The following is a 13,850-nucleotide window of genomic DNA, read 5'->3' as shown; positions in this document are numbered from 1 at the left end:
TCTCTTGGGGGAAAGCGGCACTACCACCTTCCTTACTTGGATATTTTTTAAGAGAAGACAATGGAGAGATGTGAGTTCATCACACACCTTCACATGAATAAAATGTCCACACAACCAACTTCTCTTACCCTCTTGGACACATAAAATGTGTTTTTTTTTTTTCTATTAGCCATTTTGGAAAGAGATCTTCTCAAGTACTTGAAATAGTTCTATCTCTTATTAAACAAACCACACCAGGACAGTTTAACATTTTCTTAGTGGTTAAGGATCATCATTTGAAAACCCATGTTGATGGTCTTCTGGGTGTGGAGAATGATGAGTGCAGGGTGAGGAGAAGAGGGACTCTGTGTTTGCCAGCCCCAAGCGGTCCTGGCCACTATGATCTTGAGGTGTGTATTGTTCCCTCATCTTCTCCCATGTTGGGCTCTCTGGCATTTCTGCTTTTCTTGGTGGCTCCACTGTGGCAGCCTGCTGCTCTCTCCAGGGTAGGTTTTAATCTGCCATTGGCGGGGAAGCAATTTAACCATATTCATCTGTCCTGCATATAAACAGGAAGCAACTTTGAGAGAGCATCTAAAGCTTTCTCCTACTGCTAAAATGTTTGCATTTGGTAGATATTTTAGGGCTCCTTTGGATTTCTTAGACATAGTTTATGATTGCTTCATCTTTCCCACAGAGAAATTCCCATAATTATGTTTCCTACAGTTGAGGTTACTCAGGAAAGAAATGCCACTCTAAAGAAAATTTTCACTTTATGTTTAAAGAGAAAGTGATAAGGAGATGTATCAGAAGAGCCTCACAGGTTGGTCTGGCCTCTCCCCATAACTGTGTTCAGGAATGTGGTTCCCAGGGCCATAATGAGTGTGCATCACAGTGAAATGGACAGGGGGGGATGACACACAAGGCTCCATGCAAGAAAGCAAATGTTCCACCACTACCCCAGGGCACAAGTATTCAGTGCTCCTGTCTACCCCCCCTTTGGTCAAGGTGTGAGCTTCTCTTTCAGCTGTCCCTTCCACACATGGGATGTTCGCACCCCACACCTCCTGTTCAAAGGTTTTCAGCAGCATTTAGAACCCTTTGATGGTGGATGGTGCAAAGTTGCAGGTGAGAGTATCAGATGAGGGGGAGTGGTCTACTCTGCTCCCTGCTCCCTCGGAGACTCCCCGGCCTCCTCTCCTACAAAGGGTGCCCTTGGAGAGGGACACCATGTCTCCCTTTGGCCCCTCCTAATGGAGTGCCTGTTCAGCCTTCTCTCTGGGTGACTATCAGGAGCAGCTAATGGGGCTCTTGAACTCCGGGGGGCTTTAGTCCCTTCCCCCAGTGGGGTGGGGGATTAGAATACATTGCAAAAGTCCCCATCTGACATTCCAGGCTCACAGCTCAATGGACCCTTCTCGTGCTGCTCCTCAGTTGCCACAAGAAGCCTTCTGTTCAATCTCAGAGAAGGAAGGGCTTCAGCCCCTGTGTTTGCTTAATCCTCTAAGATGACACATGTCAACCTCTCCTGGAACCTTCCTCATCACCATTCCGCTCCTCTGCAGGGGCAGCACTGTGGTGGCCATGGGGTTTCTACTTCATGGGGTATCAAGCTGGTGCCCACCTCACAGCTTTACCCTACATGTGGTTGAAGGGGAACATTCCTCTCCCGCACCATAAACTCTGAATCCTAACCACTCCTCCCCTTTCCTCTTCTGTGCTCAGTCTTCTGACACAGAGATTGTAAAAATGGTGAAGCCCCTTGGGAAGACCGTGTGGTAGTTTCTCAAAATGTGAAACATAAAATCTCCATGTGACACAGAAGTTCCTCCCTTAGGGATCTACCCGGAGAAAGTGAAACCATAGGTCCTTGCAAGAATCCACACCCAGATATTGCTAGCAACATTATCCATGATATCCCCAAAACAGAAACAATACCAGTGTGCACCAACTGATGGATGAATAAGCAAAACGTGGAAATCCCATGACTCAGCAACAAAACAAAGAGCTGATACACGCTGCAGTATGGATGAACCTGGAAAATATGCTCAGTGAGAAAAAGCTAGACAGACACAAAAGAATACCTACTACAGGATCCCATTTATAGAAAATGTCTAGAAAATGCCAATCAAAAAGGAGAGAATGTCCATCAGTGGTTGCCTGGGACAGGAGTGGGAAAGGACTATGAAGGGGCAGGGGAATCCTTTTGGGGTAATGTAAATGCTCTAAAACCTGATGTGGTGGTAATCATACAACTCTATACACTTGGGTTGGGTTGTAATAGTGTGTGTATGCATGCATGTGTGTTGGATAATGTAAATATGCTTGTGTTGCCCCCCCTAATTCATGCCCACCTGAACCTCAGAACATGACTTCATGTAGAAATAAGTTATTTGCAGCTATAACTAGTTAACATGAAGTCATAATGCATGAGGGTAGGTTCTAAGTCCAATGACTAGTATCCTTATAAGAAATCCATATGAAGACAGTAAAACCCTCACGGAAGAACATGATATGAAGTAGGGGCAGGGATGGGATTGATGCAGCCACAAGCCAAGGAGCAGCAGCAGAGCCACCAAAAGCCAGAAGAGGCAAGGAAAGATTCTTCCCTAGAACTTCAGAGGGAGCACAGCCCTGCCATCATCTTGATTTTGGACTGGCCTCCAGGAGTGTGAGAGAACAGATTTCTGTTGTTGAAAGCCACCCAGCTCACCCTGGTCTGTTATGACCGCCCTAGGAAACTAACACAATATTAAAATCTATTCAGCTCTATATACTTAAAACAGGTGTATTTTATGGTATGTAAATGAGACCTCAATAAATCTGTTGATCAAAATTAAACTTATTCTCAAAGCAGCTAGAGGAAGTGAGTCATCAGGACCAAAGGCTGGGGCTCACTGGTCTCACTGGTGCCAGCCTGGCTGCCTCTCAGTTGTTCTGAAAGAGGAATCATACCACAGATAGATAAAACATGGGACTCACAGTGCTGCTTTCCCCCAGTTTGTTCTCTCTGTGCCTCCTCCTCTCTGCCACAGACCTGCTGACGGTGTGGGTTCTCCTGTGAGTGTCCAGGCTACAGAGCTAGGAGATGTTTTTACTCGTTATGGCATGTCTCAAACCATTCCACTCCTCTGTAGGGGAAGACAGGACCCAGTGCATGCCAGTCTTAAAAGATTTCATGGTGTTTCTCTGGTCACCTGCCCAAGGAGCAGTGGAGAGCACACAAGTGTGAGCTTGATTTAGAAATCAGGCAGGGCCTTTCTTCCCATGATGGTGGACATGAGGCACAAAACAGGTAAAACATATAGATTGATTCTGGTTATTTTTCAAATCCCCTCGGTCCTTTTTGAGAGCATCTTATTCTCTTCTCGTGTTTTTTGAAACTCTTTAAACATTTTGTGCATAATTATTTTATGGTCTCTGTCTGATGATTCTAGCATTTGAAGTGCTTGGGCTGATTCCCAGTCACAGTGGGTTGTCTTCTCGTGTGTTTTACACTTTTGGTTTGTTAGCTCATGTTCAGCAGATGTTTATCTTGGAGAATTCCAATGAGCCTGGATGGAGTTTGCCTCCCTCCGGAGAGTGTTTGTGTTTGTTTTGCTAGGATCTTCAGGCCTGTGGCCAAAGTAGGATCACCAGCATCTTGAACCTTTAGCAGGACACCAAGTCCAAATCTATGTAGAGTCAGCCCAGCTATGGATTCTCAGGGGAGACCTTTTCTTCTTCGCTCATAACACAAGTCAAGGCAGTTTGCTTCTCCCTTTGCCAGTGTGGATTTTGTTGTAATTGTTGCAAGTACTTGCTCTGGAGATGGAGCTTTTTGAGGAGCCTGGTTTGAAGGGCCCACTTTTAACTCCCTGCCTCTCAGGTAGTCAGGGCACCAATATCCTAATACCTCTGGTCTTTGAACATCCACTTCTGTTTCTGGCTCCTGGGATTTCCCTCACTTTCTTATAAGCTCAGTGTGCGTTTAAAAAGATGCTCGTTCTGTGCTGCCCTGCATTTCTACGTGGTGTGTGGAATGGAGCAGGACCTTATGTCATCCAGCATAATGCCAAGAATGGAAGTCTTTGAATTAATTTTGAAGTGGAAGAGCAGGAACTTGAGAAGTTCACAAATAAAGCTTTCTGTTTTCTTGGTAAATTGGGGTTGAGGTTCCTTGCCATACGTTATGGGAGAAGGGTGGGTCTGAGGTCTTCACTTGACTGTGATAGTTTGTAACAACTGTGGAAGATGGGCATATCTCGAAGTCACCTCAAAGAGTCATCAGCAGAGATCAGAGCCCCAACCTAAGTTGATTAGTAAGGTTTCAGAGCCCCACAATTGAAAATGATAGTTAGAAACTGTCATTTAATGGGAGCTCCCTCTCCAGTCTATTCAGAAGAAAAATCATTTTCCTATGTGTCCTGGGGGACATGGGCTATGCTCCGTGACCCACGTATGCCCGCAGTGGGCTGGGAACACATAAACACTCACACACACACACACACACACACACACACACACACCAGATATGAAATCCTGCAGCAACTTCTGAGTGAGTGAGCTGAGGGCTCATTGCATCAGGTTTCACTTTTCTGCCACCTTCCCTCTACTTTGTTCATGATTCCCACTCAGCAGTCCCTTGAATACATTTTATTTCAGAGAAACACCTCTTTAAGCATTATGGTGGGGAAGTCAAGAATGCTGCTTTGCCAAATAAGTCGTGTCCCTTTTGGGTTTTCAGTTCCTGCGATGATCACGTCCTATCCAAACACAACCCTGGCCACTCAGGGTCAGAAGAAAGAAATGAGCTGTGCAGCCCATGGCGAGAAGCCCATCATAGTCCGCTGGGAGAAGGAGGACCGGATCATTAACCCCGAGATGGCCCGTTACCTCGTGTCCACCAAGGAGGTGGGAGAGGAGGTGATCTCTACTCTGCAGGTAAAACGCGGTGAACACAGAAGATCAGAATCTAACTTCATTGGCAGCATAACCCTGTCCTTTCACCTAAGTGGGTGCATGTGGGTGATAAACAGCAAATAATGTTTCAGAACTTATTTATGAACAACCATTTCTCTATGGCTCTTTACAACAATGTTACTGAGTAGCCGGCAAAAATAGTGCTTGATATTAAGTGTTATTAAGAATAAAATGATGATGAACATGCTAGGGAACACAACTCTAATAGAAAAAAATGGGAGGAATCGAATGTCTTAATGACAGTTAATCCCGGAGGAATGACATCCTATGCCATGCACCTGTTTTAACATCCTGCAGAAAGAAAAATTAGATGGGCTTTAGAAGGGAAAATGTCTGGCTTTTTTTTTTTTTTTTGGAAAAATCCAACCAACATAAAAGCTTTTGTCCTTCATATAGGATCACAAAAGCTAGAAAAAAAATTTATTATAGCCCCATATTTTTTTAGTACTATTGGTAGTTAACTGAGTGGTGTTTTTAGTGGGGGAGAAATGATGCTGCAGAATACATGGAAAAACAGTCCCTGGGTTTGAAACACCGGTATTGATTCACATGCAGGTCCAATCCTGGGGTCCTTCTAGAGAGAGCTCTAATGAGGGTCCTGCAGGACCAAGCATTTACTGCAGGATTTATAGATCTTCTTTGGGCAGGGTTGCTTTGGATGCTCTAAGGGCACACCGTGAGGGAAAAAAAAATGTGTATGTGGAATATACATCAACCTGACCATGGCATCCTACATAAATTACACATCCAACTTAATGACCTGGCAGCTGACAGTGATAACATACATCGAACCTGTCCATCCACACCCTTACAATCGCACTGAAATAATTTGCTCTCAGGGGTGTATGTGTGCACGCGCGCTGGGGGTGTAGGAAGGGTGGGAGTGGAGAGATGTGTTTACAGACAAAAGCCCTTTTAGTTATTCTCGCTCCATGCTACTGGATAAGATGGATTTCTTTCTGCTTTGCACATAGATTTTGCCAACTGTTAGAGAAGATTCTGGCTTCTTCTCCTGTCATGCTATCAATTCTTATGGGGAGGACCGTGGAATAATTCAGCTCACAGTGCAAGGTAGGAAGGAGACCAAACTGGGGGAAAACACGGCTTTTAGGACAGTAAGTGTATGCCCAGGCTCGGACCTCTGTGTGCGCTAAGCTTGCTATGTAACACCTCCCGATGCCCAGAAAACTTTGAATATGTTCAAAGTTGGTGTTAAAACTGTATTTTGCAGTGTGCATGATTGTGTCACTGGGCAGCCCGACAACACAGGCAACAGAGTCCTGAAGGGAATGGGGTCAGATGACCCCGCAGACCCAGAGACTGTACCAAGTGGAGGAGTGCACCTGCTTAGTTAGCTGAATGGTAGGAATCCTTATGCTGGTCCATCCCAATGAGAAGAGAAATTTAACCTCTGAAGCCAAAATAGTTTTGGAGTTATGGATTCCAAACCAGAAGAGTGACATTTAATCCATATCCCTCTTTGGCCCAGGCCCACAACAAAAGCCTGTCATATGCCCCTGCTGTAAACACCTGCAGTTTGGGAAAGTGCAATTTTACTCCCTGAAATGCCATTAGGAAAAAAAAATGAAAAAAAATAAAATAATAAAAAATTTTTAAAAAATGCTTCCCGGCAAACGCGTCCGCCGCCGTTGAAGGCTGACAAAGCTCTTCTGAGCCATACTCAGCATTTCCACCCGCGTTTTCTGTTTGAGCCGTGTTTGAACTAAGCCCGGGTTTTCCTGTCGATTGCACAGAGCCCCCAGACCCTCCCGAAATTGAGATCAAAGACGTGAAAGCACGCACAATCACCCTCAGGTGGACCATGGGGTTTGACGGCAACAGCCCCATCACGGGCTACGATATTGAATGCAAAAATAAATCAGGTAAGTCTTTTATTTCCCCCAGCTTTATTCTCACTTCAAAAAGCCCTTTCATTGTTTTCCTCTGTTATTCATGACTACCTGTAAGAGTAAACCTGGGCTCCCCGAGACTCAGAGGGGGCTCTTTCTACCAGCTTCTCCTTTCTTGCTCAGAGCATGGGTCCTTTGTGGGGTGGGGTCTGTCTCTGCCTCAGCCCTCCTTCCTTTCCCTCCAGCCCCTAGGCTTGCTGTCCACCCGCCACGCTGGTCTTCTTGCCACCAAGCAGCAGGTGGGCAGCTCCTGGCAGCACCTGGCCAGCGGTGTTATGCTTTCTGCCCCCCACCCTGTCCCTCGTGTCCCATTTCCCCAGCCAGGTGGCTGCTCTAGACAGGGACTTCTGTCTAGAGCCTGGACTTCAGCTGTGTTCAGAGTCTGTAGGGCGAGTTTGTGCAGAGACAGGAGAGCTGCTCCTTGTGGAGACGGGCACTGACCCTTCAGCGAAGTCCTGGAAGTGCCCCGGGGCCGAGCCAGAGGCACTTGCTCCCGCTCGGAGCATCACCTGTTTCCCCAGGGCCCACAGGTGGCCAGGTCAGCAGAGGCACCATAAATAGACCCAGGAGTCAGGATCACGGCAGGTGTGTCTGTTTGTCCCCTTAAGGTGGCAATGCCAGCATTGCTTGGAACTTTAGGATCCGTCGGGCTGAGGGTAGAAAGCCACCCCTGTGGCCTCTGGTCGGGACTTGGACTGTGTCTCATAAAAGAGATGAGGAATCAGAGCAGCACCAGGATGTGTAGGGACCATGCGTGTAGCCTTATTTTTCACCTCCTGGGCACCATACTTTCTTTACTCAGGTTACACAGCGGTGACCTATTCAGGATATTTGAGCTGAGGCCATAGTGACAACAAAGCTCTAGGCAGCTGGAGGCAGGCCCTGAGTGAGGGCGTGGTTCGGGACAAGCGTGCAAGGGGCAGGACAAGAGAGTGGCAGGAGCTGGACGGGACTGCGGAGGGTGGAGTGTCCCAGGAGCATAGCGTGAACCCTAAAAGGAATACGCTTCACACCCAGAATCGTGGCTTTAGAAATAGCATGTGATGGGCAGCCTGGGTGGCTCAGCGGTTTAGCCGCTTTCAGCCCAGGGCATTGTGACCCCGGGGTCCTGGGATCGAGTCCCGCATCGGGCTCCCTGCATGGAGCCTGCTTCTCCCTCTGCCTGTGTCTCTGCCTCTCTCTCTGTGTCTCTCATGAATAAATAAATAAAATCAGAAAGAAAGAAAGAAAGAAAGAAAGAAAGAAAGAAAGAAAGAAAGAAAGAAAGAAAGAAAGAAAGAAAGAAAGAGAAAGAAAGAAGAAATAGCATGTGAGACTTGCAATACGCAGCTGCACTGGGAATGCACGTAAGAGAGGCTGGTTCAGAAAAAAAAAAAAAGAGGCTGGTTCGCCCAGAGTCAGGACAGGCCCAGCAGCGAGGCGAGGATGCGTGCCCAGGGCCCGGGGCTTGGAACCAGGAGTGCAGTGGCTGCCAGTGGCAAGGCCACCAGGGGATGGGACAGCTGGGCAGCCTGGGGGCAGGGTGCACCGTGACAAGCTGAAGATAGTGCGGGCCCAAACAGGGCTCTTTTGGGAACTAGGACAGACGGGCTTCCCCAGGGCCAAAGGGAAGAGAGGACACCTGCCTTTGTTCTAAAGACGTAGGTGGGGAAGGAGCCAAAGAATTCCAAGTTCGGAGACGCGCATCATGAAGTGGAGGAAGTGCTTCTTAGGCGAGGCAAGCACGTGCTGGCCGGGAATGGCCCGGAACCGGTGGCGACCAGGAGAACCCCAGAGAAATGCAGACGCGCATCATGGGGACAGTCCCCAGAGGCCCCAGGACGGGTGGCCCTGACCGTCCCTGGCTGAGCACGGACTGCAGGACCGTGGGCTTCTGTGCCCACGGGGGTGGGCAGTCAGGGGGGCCTCTCAGGGGAACAGTTCAGTGCCTCCCTGTCTTCAGGGGCCATCGATCGTTTCCGGGTGCTGGTGATGATCCATTGGTTGCACAACCCGTCCCGACCCTGTGCTGGCCCTGCTCTAACTAGCCGTGTGCCCTCATCGGCCCCCCGCCCTCAGCATTCCCCTCTGTGAAATGGGGTACCATAGCATCTCCCTGTGACAGGAATCCCTCAAAGGCCACAAGCTGCCCATAGGCTGGAGAAGCCCCCCTTTCCCTGGGCCACCCGGTTCCTGTGCTTACCACCACCTGGTCCTTAGATGTCACCTTTCCTGTCATCATATTCCTGGCCCACACCCAAGGCCAGGCCTCCCATCACGTGCTCCTACAGCATCACCTCCCTTCCTTCCCGGCTGGACCATCACGGGCGATCGTAGAGCTACTCCTGCGCTTGTGATTGGGTTTTTTTTTTTTTTTCTTTCCAAAGTTATCAACATTTTCTTTTTTTTTTTTTTTTTCAACATTTTCTTTTATCGCATCTGGATTTTGAGTCAAGTTAGGAAAGCTGTTCTCTGCCGCCAGGCTGTAAAGGAATCCCCCCTGCTTTCTATTTGTATTTCTATCTCGCTCTTGCCTTTAGCTCTCTGATCCATCTGGACTTGATTCTTGTGTGTGCTGGGAGGTAGGGATCCAGTCCGATCTTCTCCCAGACGGAAATCCTGCTGCCCTCACGTGACTCATTAAAAAAGTCCACCTCTCCCCGGGGGTGTCAGATGCCACCTCTATCACCGATCAGCTTCCTATGTGCTCCTCTATTTCTGGACGTTCCAGTCTATTCCATCGTTTTGTCTGTCTGTGACCGCCTCAGCACCAGCCTGCGCTCATCATGTTCCAGCTTCCTGTAGGGCTCGTCTGCCCTTCCCACTTTTCCTTTCCGTATTTTTGTAGCTTTCCACACCCGATCCTTAGGAGCGACTGGTCTAACTCCATAAAAACACTCTTGGCTTTTTTTTTTTTTTTTATTGGGATTGCATCAAATTTGTTAATGAACTTAGGGAGAGCTGACATCTTTGTGACGTTGTCGTGGGTTGAATTGTGTCCGCCGGGAAGGTACGTTGAAGTTTCTAAGCCCTGGCTCCACAGAATGTGACCGTTTTGGGGAAAATAGGGCCACGGCGCTTGTGACTTCTGATCGACGCGTCGTCTCCACTGGGTAGAACGTTCCTGTGTTATCAGGTCTACTTTTCCCCAACCCCCAGCACCCAGCATAGCACCCAGCATAGCACCCAGCACTCTGTGGGCACACAATGTGCGCTTGGTGGGTACTCTTTTTTTTTTTTTTTTTTTTGCCTTTTATTTTTTTTTAATTTATTTTTTATTGGTGTTCAATTTACTAACATACAGAATAACCCCCAGTGCCCGTCACCCATTCACTCCCACCCCCCGCCCTCCTCCCCTTCCACCACCCCTAGTTCGTTTCCCAGAGTTAGCAGTCTTTACGTTCTGTCTCCCTTTCTGATATTTCCCACACATTTCTTCCCCCTTCCCTTATATTCCCTTTCACTATTATTTATATTCCCCAAATGAATGAGAACATATAATGTTTGTCCTTCTCCGACTGGGTGGGTACTCTTTAACAAGAGAGTTGCTTTGAAGCGCTTCCCCCAGGGTCTGGGGCAAATATCTACTAAATGACAGCTCTGAGGATCACTCTGGTGTGCACACAGTGCTTATAAATAAAATGCTTCGAAAACCATCTGCATCCCCCACTGGAGAATCCTCAGTACCCCCCAGCACTGCCTGTGGGCTCCCCAAAGGCAGGAACTCTGCTGTCGTGTGGCCCTGGATCCCAGCACCTAGCACAGTGCCTGCCGAGTTAGGAGCACCTCACTAACTACTTGTGGCATTGAATGTACCTGCGATCCAAACCTGAGAATCAAAAAAAAAAAAAAAAAAAACACCTAAGAATCATCTCCACAGCATTGCCTAACTCTAAATTGATCGGGCTCTGCACGACCCGCGAGTCCAACCCAGTTGGAGTTAGAATGAGTTCCAGGAGAGTCACTGGGGAAGAGCCCATGGGACAGGCGGGCCTGAGTCCATGACCTCAGGTCTCCAGCAGGGCCCTCCAGCCCCTCCACAGCTTTTGGTTTGGAAGGCCTGGGCAGCAGGAGCTACGCTGGTAGCAGGCAGTCATTGTATTCACTGCCATAAAAATTGGGTCAGTCTGTTCATGTATTAGCTGCTTCCTCAATAAGTTTTGGGTGGGTAAAAAAGACAACTATAATTTAAGCTAGTGCAGCTTATAGGCTGTATACATAGAAAACCGATCCTTGAAATCACAGCTTAAATGTCACTTCCTCCAGGAAGCCTTCCCTGACCACCCTTTTTAGGGCGTGCCCCTTCCTCTGTGCATCTGGCATCCTGCCCCTCCCTGGAACATTTGGTGGGCTTGTGACTGCTTATTCAATAACCCGGATCCTCTACTGGGAAGATGGTCAATATCTGTCTCCCCTACTGGGAAGCTCTAGTGACCACTCGGGGCAGGGACCGTGCCTGAGGAGCCCTATGCAATGACCCTGCATCCCCCAGTAAGCAGCACACACCGGACACCGTAATGCACATCTGTGAACTTGTTAAGCCACGAAATCGTGCCCCAAAGACACATCCATCTACTCTTTGTTCGTTTGCCAAGAGCGTAAGGTATTGCTGTACTTGGCGTTCTTAACCGACGGGGTCCCTGAAAGGGGTCATCGGTCCGTGCTTGAACTATCCCGGAGATGCAAACTCACTGGCCCCAGGAAAGCACAACTCTGCCCTGGGCCGACCATGACTGTCACAACGTTTCTCGCCCTGAAACAGACCTTCCTGAATCTGGCGGTCCCTTTCCCCACCCCCAAGACCTTTGGTCCTATGACCCTCCTCCCAGGATTTGAAGACAGAGGACTCTCCCGGCTCCCTGTTTTCCAGGAAATATGTGACACCCCAAGTCCCTTTATTTGTATCTCCTATGCCCACCCCCTGGCCCTCTCGACCTGGCCCTGCCAGTGTCATCGACTTCCCTTCTTGTGGCCCATGGCTCCATGGGCTGCTCTGGCTGCCATGTAGCTTTGTTCCTGGCGCCCACTGCTTCTTCTCCAGATGGACACAAAACCCCCTTTGCCATCCTATTCCACATCCCACCCTGTCTGTGCCGCTGGCTCCATCCCGCACTTTGCTTCATCCGCCTCCTTCCCCTCTCTGGAGGACAGCCGGCCTTGTGCCCACGTCCCCCTCCCGGGCACCTGTCTCCTCCTTAGGACCCCACAGATCGCCGAGTGGGCTCCAGGGCCTCGGCACACCCTCTAGTCCCGGAACGTAACCATCCAGCCAGGAAGCACAGCCTCTCTTATGCAGGTGGGTGCTGTCTTCCAGAGCCTTCTTTCCCCAGCCTCCCTTCGCCATCTCCTCCATGGAGCACACAGAGCAGAAGGGGCTTTCCCTGTGCCCTTCTGTCTCCCTTCTAGTAGCCAGTGCCGTAAAAACTGGTCCTTCTCTGAGCTGCCTCTTAGTTTTTAAACTTTTAGAGTCATTTTGCCTCCAGGACACCCATCTGGTCACCCTCACTCCTCCTGGTCTTTGGCATCTAACTGCTTCTTCAGATCAAATTCAGATCAAAATTTCATGTTTGTCCTTGGCGATCTGCCCTCCCCTTGACTTGGGGTGTCAGACCCCCAAGCAGGGCTCCCACTACAACCACCCTGGCCCCCAACGGCTCCCTCAGTCCTTTCCCACGAGGTTATTTGGCATTTCAGAGGCAGGAATGAGAGTCTGAACTTTTCTATCCTCTCCCACCACCTTTGTCGCTCTGGGGCACGTCGGAGAACCCTGCCAACTGTTTCAGGGAATGCTTCTGACATCTCCTTTCTAAACCAGGGTCCAAGTCTGAGCACGCACAGCTCTCCCCACTTCCGTTCCTACATGCTCATAGGCGTTACAATCATTCTTGGCCATAGTTCCCCTCCCTTGCACTTGGCTAAACTCCTGGTCGAGTTTAGCCGAGTCAAGCACTTGTCTGAAAGTCTGCATCTGAACATATGAGATATCTGGAAAAGGGAAATCCAGTCTCATTAGGTGTCCTGCGGAGACTATGTAGAGGTCACATGCTACAGGAGAATGACCTGGAACTCCGGGACAACACAGGTGAGGTGAGACCCCAGCCCCACTCCACGCCGGCCAGGTAACATGCCTGAGTTTCTTGACCTTCGCGATGATAATAAAAATCCCTACCTCACCAGGATGTTGTAATAATTCAATCAGATAAAGCGCTCCAAACTCTAGCTGTGCATCAGAATGACCCAGAGAGAGGCTTTTTAAAAGCGCCGGTTTCTGGGCCCCAGTACACAGTGATTCTGATTCAGTAGATCTGAAAATGCCGTTATCGAAAGGCTCCGGGGTGTTTCTAATGTGCCCACACATTTGGGGACTGCAGGAGTCGTGCTTGCAAAATGCCTAGCACGGCACCGGGTGAGCAGACGCCACTCCACAAGCGTGAGTTCCCTCTGCTGTGGGGTTTTCTCCGGCTGCTGCCTTGACCTACCCCGCAAACCCATCCATGGTCTGCCTTTCTCTGGGAGGCTGAACTCCGCTTCTGACATCTCCTGCAACACGCAGACTTTTTTCCCGTCTGACCTCCCCTTGGGCTCGCGCAGCAGCAGACATGCAAAATGAATCAGAATCAGGATCAAGGATCCTGGCAGCGGCTGGGTTCTGTGTGTGTGGCTTCGTCAAGGGTTCCTCTTCTGAGGTCCCAGCCCTGTCTGGACTCTGGCAACACTGTCCCTTCCTTCCCTTCAGCCCTGCTGACCCCAGAGGGAGCATCTCCCCACTCTTGCTAGATGCCCAGAGCCTCAGCATCCCCTGCAAGTTCCTCTAACCCAGCCCACACCTCAGTAAATAGTCCCCTTGTGAAGGATCTTCCAGGTGTGACTTATAAACCCCCCTTGACACTTCATTCGTTCTCTGCATCTGGAAAGCACCCTCTCCCTCCAACATGGGGCAAGGGGACCTGTGATAAATTCCCCAACAACTTCATTTCTTCCCCCTTTGCAGCACTCTCCATGTGTGCTCCAGCCCTCGGA

At 49.3% G+C, this 13,850-nt stretch overlaps 1 protein-coding gene across 3 annotated transcripts in view; it reads left to right on the top strand.

Annotated features, from left to right (window-relative positions):
* Window positions 1-13,850, top strand: part of DSCAM (DS cell adhesion molecule) — a 732,791-nt gene that overhangs the window by 590,184 nt on the left and 128,757 nt on the right. For all 3 annotated transcript variants that reach the window (XM_072807037.1, XM_072807038.1, XM_072807039.1), the window contains exons 12-14: window positions 4,706-4,902; window positions 5,916-6,012; window positions 6,696-6,824. In XM_072807037.1, coding sequence (XP_072663138.1) covers window positions 4,706-4,902; window positions 5,916-6,012; window positions 6,696-6,824 — 423 coding nt within the window. The remainder of the gene's footprint in view (window positions 1-4,705; window positions 4,903-5,915; window positions 6,013-6,695; window positions 6,825-13,850) is intronic.

The sequence above is a fragment of the Canis lupus genome, chromosome 30, assembly GCF_048164855.1.
Source record: "Canis lupus baileyi chromosome 30, mCanLup2.hap1, whole genome shotgun sequence".
Taxonomy (NCBI): Eukaryota; Metazoa; Chordata; class Mammalia; order Carnivora; family Canidae; genus Canis; species Canis lupus.
The sequence above is the reverse complement of the archived record's forward strand: the minus strand, read 5'-3'. Positions and strand labels throughout refer to the sequence as shown.